At 36.6% G+C, this 5740-nt stretch overlaps 1 protein-coding gene across 1 annotated transcript; it reads right to left on the bottom strand.

Annotated features, from left to right (window-relative positions):
- Positions 1–2100: 2100 nt before the first annotated feature.
- LOC106307896 (U-box domain-containing protein 26) lies at positions 2101–3717 on the bottom strand. Its single transcript, XM_013744987.1, has one exon. The coding sequence runs from the start codon at positions 3498–3500 to the stop codon at positions 2229–2231; it is 1272 nt and encodes a 423-aa protein (XP_013600441.1). The 5' UTR covers positions 3501–3717; the 3' UTR covers positions 2101–2228.
- Between the last annotated feature and the right edge of the window lie 2023 nt (positions 3718–5740).

Consider the following 5740-nt stretch of genomic DNA (forward strand, 5'->3'; position numbering starts at 1 on the left):
CGTTAAATACTTAGTTTGAGGGTTTTTACTCAAAACAAACTTAGTTGAGGGGTTTTCACGTTAAAAATCATATTGGTAATTATGATCTGTTAGGGTTTACTTCATTAAATAAAGTTAGTTTGGGGGCTTTTACGTTAAATACTTAGTTTGAGGGTTTTTACCCAAAACAAACTTAGTTGGGGGGTTTTAACGTTAAAAATCATTCATTTAATAGGTAAAAAGATTTTAATACCATAGATATATATATACAAATAAATAAATAAAAATAAATAAAAATAAAAAAAATAAAAAATAAAAAAAAATATTTTTTTTTATAGTTTCAGATTAATGTATATGTTTTCAAATTCAAAATTTTTAATAAACTTTTTTTGTTGAATTTTTTTATTTTTTTTTTTAATTTTCCTTTTGTAATCCGCAATACTTTTTGAAATTATTTTTGAAATTTTTATTTTCAAATTTTTAATATTTATTTTTTATTTTATAAAATTTTAAAACTTAATCCCAAATCCTCACGCCTTAACTCTAAACCCTGGATGACATTTCACAAACAATGGAAAATATACAGTTAAATCAGGATATCATGTAGAACGAGTTTACCTAGACATGAACAAACCACCATTATTGTTTGGACCCACGGTTGATGTATTGAAAGCGTTCTGCAGGAAAATACGGTATCTACCAAAGATAAAACATTTTCTATGGCAATTGGTGGCAGGATGTATAGCAGTCAAGAAGAATCTGAAAGCGAGAGGGATACATGGGGATATATGTTGTACAAGGTGCGGAGCCGATGAGGAATCGATAAACATGTGTTTTTTGAATGTCCTCCAACACTTCAAGTTTGAGCTCTCTCAAAGATACCATCAAATCCAACTATTTTTCCAACAAGCTCGCTATTCACAAATATGGATCATCTCTTCTGGAGAGTTTTTCCGCAGATGGATAATCATCAGTTTGTATGGATACTATGGTATATTTGGAAATGAATGAATAATAAAGTTTTTAATAATATGGACATTGATCCTAGGGACACGCTTAATTTGGCAGAAACATAATCAACATTTGGGGCTGAGGTACATATATTGAACGAACAGAGGAATGTACAAAACATAGAGGTTACGACCCTACCGTCAATTCCAGGATAATGGTGTTTCACATATGGTTCCTGGAAAGAGAATGATATTTTCTCCGGACAGGATTGGTTCAGTACTCTAGAAGGATTTGATGGGCTGTTAGGGGCGAGGAATGTTCGGGCTAGTCTTTCACTTCTTCATGCGGAGATGGAAGCACTGCTCTGGGCAATGGAATGCAAGAGAAACTTACGTCAATTTCAAGTCACGTTTGCAACGCATTGCTCTCAATTTGTGAAGATGGTTTCGGAACCAGAAGAATGATCAGTTTGGAAGATATTAAGGTCCTGAAAGAAAGTTTCCTCCAATCAGAGATTATCTATGTACCAAAGACGCAAAATACAAAGGCGGATAGCCTAGCACACAGTGTCAGAAAGCAACCGTTTTTCGTCGTTCACGTGGATCAAGATCTACCGGTTTGGTTCACAAAGTCAGTATGAGTCTGTATAAGTTGATGACAAAAAAAAAACTCTAAATCCTAAAATTTGAATTAGTTAGTCATATGGATATAATTATATATTTGTGATCATTATGATGAGTGTTTTTAAAACCGGACCGGAAGCTGAACCGAAATTTTTTTGGGTCATGGTTCAATATGGTTCGACCGGGTCAAATCTGGTTCAATAATCTAGTTTAATATATTTTTAATATATAAATTTAAAAGTAATGCTAGTAAATATGATACATAATTAAAATATAAATGAATTTAAAACATAAAACTTATAAATATAACTAGTTTTATGTTTATATGGATAGTTTATAGACTTTTGATAGTTTTAATGGTTTTTAGCATTTTAATAACTATGAAATCCAATAAGGCTATGTGACCGGTTCATGGTCGAACCAATTATTAGGTTCAATCCGGCTATGCAACCGGTTCAATCCGACTATGCAACCGGTTCAACCTCCTCTTATAGCTTTCATTTGCTTTTCAACAACCTTTCCAACTTAAAAAACTTGCAAAGACAGATAACTAAGAAGAAAAGGAACTTTTGATAAACAAAAAATGTTTTAAAAATTAATTACATGATTAAGACTACTTTAAATCTCTAACAAAAATAATAAATTACTTGTTTGAAAAGAAAACTAAAAAAAAAATCAAAACGGCACCACTTCGCTACGACCGAACTCGTCGTCGTTCACAAGGGTATCGTCCGGCCATGAATCTCTGAGAAGCTTCAAAAGCATCTGAGCTTTCCTCTTCGCTCTCTCCGTACAATCACTCTGCACCAAAAGCAGCAACTGCGTCACCAATCCCGCCGCCGCAGCCTCGTCTCTACACCTTTCCTCCGCCGTGCACAGAGCCAACAACGCTCCCGCCGCATACTCCGTCGCTCTATCCGAAACTCTCAAAATCGTCTTCACAAGAAGCGGCACCGTCAAAGCGTGCTCTCCGAACGCCGCGCATCCTTCCGGAAGCCGGCAGAGAAGCTCCACCGTCGCTAAACCCCTCTCCGTATCACACCTATCGAAGTCCGCCGCTAAACGGTCGATTAAAGTCCCCGGAGCTCCGGCGGAGATCGCGAGGTGGCGCGTTTGTTTCACGAGGCAGAGAGCAAAAAGCGCTTTGATTCCGATCTTCAAAGCTCGCCGCGATGAAACCGAACTTCTTAAAAGATCCATCACGCCTTCGAATACCGAACCCGACCCGGAGATTATCATTTTCAGATCCGTAGATTTGGATCCGGTCAACACCATCTCTACCAACGCCGCGGCGTTGACCCGGTTTTCAATCGATGAATCGAACAGTAACCGGGTCATAAACCCGACCCGATCCGGATCCGAGGAGATAGAGTCGCACTCTCCCTCTGTCATATGGAACATAACCAAAAGCGCGAGCGACTCGGAAACAACCTCCGACGACGACGTTTCGACTCCAACGTCCACGTCAGCGAACAAAATCCTCACGAGAATCTCCCTCGCGTTATGACCGGCGATCAAAACGCGATTCTTCTCGCTATCCCTAGCCAACCCCCTCAGCCGGCGAATCGCGGCGGCGCGTGAGCGAACAGAGACGTGAGCTCCCGAAATTGCGGAAGCTTGGCTGAGGAGAGACCGGACGGAAATCGGATCCGCCGGCTGTTTCGGCGTGGGAATCCGTTCGACGCCGCTGGAGCGGTTGGCGACGCACCATTCTTGGATTAGACGGCGGAGAGTGTGGTTAGGGATGAGAGTGAAGTCGGAGAGAGGGAGGCGTGTGACGGGGCAACTGGTGTTTCCGGTGGCGATCCATGACTCGATGCTTGTGCGGTCGTAAGTCTGACCGGTTGAGACGGTTACTGGATCGGACATAAGCTCCAATGAGATTGGGCATCTGAAATGGTAAGGTATTTGGATTCCGAGATCCAACGGTTCTAAATTCCCCGGCATTTTTGGAAGTTTTTTTTCTGAGCTTTTAGGATTTTGTTTTCTGGAATTTGAGAGTGGGAAGACGAAGGAAGGAGACCTTATCTGCGCAGGGTATGCGCCACACGTGTGGCTTTTATAACTTTGTTGAATTTAAATTTTAAACATTTTATCTGTTCGGTTTGATAAAATTAGTTGTTTTTATAAAATGTTATGAACGTTGCATAAAATATGGAGACAATATAATTGTCCATTTTTGATACCAGTTGTTAAACAACAATAATTTGTTATGAAAATTGATGTTTATATTATTTTTATGTAATAAATATTAAGTAATTAAGATCTAGTATAAATCAATGAAAGGAAATTTCAGAAATTAAATACAAAAGAGTTGATTTTTTTTTGTGCTCGATTTGACAGAATAAACAAATTAAGTTAAACCAAGAAAATTTTATAACTTACTAAATAAAAAATGATATTAACATTCCGTTATTGTTTTTTTTTTGTAATGTGTAAATATTCTAAAAGTAACAATCTCAGTATTTAAAACATAAGCAGTGTCGAATATATTATCTATCTTATGGTTTCATTTTGTTTTATACGTTGACATGTTAAATGGTATTTACTGTCTACATTTTGTTGAGTAATAGAGTCGCACCAATAGAATTTTGTGTTAAGTCTTAATCACTTATTTTGTTTGTTTATTATTTCTTCGTTAACACCAATATCATTTTCCAATGACAAAAAAAAAAACCAATAGCATTTTGCATTGATAATATGATTATAAGTTGTTCAAACATTATTCTTATATTTATTTGTTAAACAATTTTCAACCATTTAGCCACCATAATTTATTTCATTTGTACTCCTACTCACAGCCTTAAGTTTAAATATCTGGATTTGTTTTTCACGCATATGAACAAGGTTGAGAAAATTTGCAAATTGTTTTTTTTGTCAAGTCATTTTATGCTGGAAAATTTTCCGTTACCAAAAGTTAAAATTAAAAATTTATTTTGTAAAGATAAGTTTTTGTTCTTATCCATTTTAATATGTAAAAAAAAAATAACTTTTGAATTTATTAGTTAATGGATAAATATAGGTTTCTACACATAAGTTTTAAAAACTAGTATTGATTTATTAAAAAATGTTAATATTAAGAATAATGTAATTATTTTACTTTTTAAAAAAGTAACTATAATTAAATTTATTTTATTAATAAAATATGAAAAAGTGAAAATATCTATTTATTTGAAAAGAGATGGATTACATAATCTTAGAAGTGAAGCTTAAGACATCTAAATCCAAGTATGTCTTTGGTTTTGATATGATACTACAAAAGCGAAATCTTTAATGTGTGTTTCGTATACAAATCACTTGTTAACAAAAGTTATAATCGATGTCTATACTCATAATTGATGATTGTATCACCAGTTGTGTATTTGTATTTTTATTTGGTCAAGATTTGTATACTTGTATTCTTTTTTTTTTTTCATCTATTAGTTTTTATTAAGGAACCAGACCCAAAAATGAGAATCCACATACACAAAGAGAAAAAAATGAAATGGGTCTTGAGCCCAACCCACTGAACCGACCGCTTCACCGATCGCAGCTAAACCAAACCGCTCCACCGATCGCCACGCGTCCCGCAAGAACGTATAGACGCCCACGTGTCACCGATCACAACATCGTGACCCACACGTCGTTTCACCTCCACCACTTCAACCATCTCGAGATTCTACGTCGGAGACCAAATCGACGGTGCACCGGAACCCATCGAACCACACCGACGTCACACCAGGAACACCATCCTCCGTCATCTTCTCCGACTTACTAGTCACCACCTGACCAAACAGAACACTCGCCACCGGAATCCACCGGTTCCTCAATCACAACCACCGAGAAACCACCTCCAACAAGTGTATTGAAGGTTTAGGAGATTCGGTGGCAAAATTATACCGCCCCAAAAACTTCACATCACGACATCAAACTCAAACCATCACAAAAGCCGGCGAAAAAGAACTGGAGAAGCTTCTTCTTCTCAGAAATAAAGCCCGTTGAACGGAAAACTAGTCCAGAAAAGATTTGATAGACCAAGAAACAAAGTTTTCTCTCTCCTCTGTGGAAGATTTTAAAGAGAGAACAGAACCGAGAGAGAGAAGCTTTCTTCACCAATATTGTATACTTGTATTCAGTAGCCACAACCACCAAATTTATTATTATCTACCATATGTATATGAAAATAAATATCGATCGTGTGTTGTGTT

The sequence above is a fragment of the Brassica oleracea genome, chromosome C8 (assembly GCF_000695525.1).
Source record: "Brassica oleracea var. oleracea cultivar TO1000 chromosome C8, BOL, whole genome shotgun sequence".
Classification (NCBI taxonomy): domain Eukaryota; kingdom Viridiplantae; phylum Streptophyta; class Magnoliopsida; order Brassicales; family Brassicaceae; genus Brassica; species Brassica oleracea.

Coding starts and splice junctions, on each gene's coding strand:
- LOC106307896 (XM_013744987.1), bottom strand. CDS start 3,500: ATGCCGGGGAATTTAGAACCGTTGGATCTCGGAATCCAAATACCTTAC.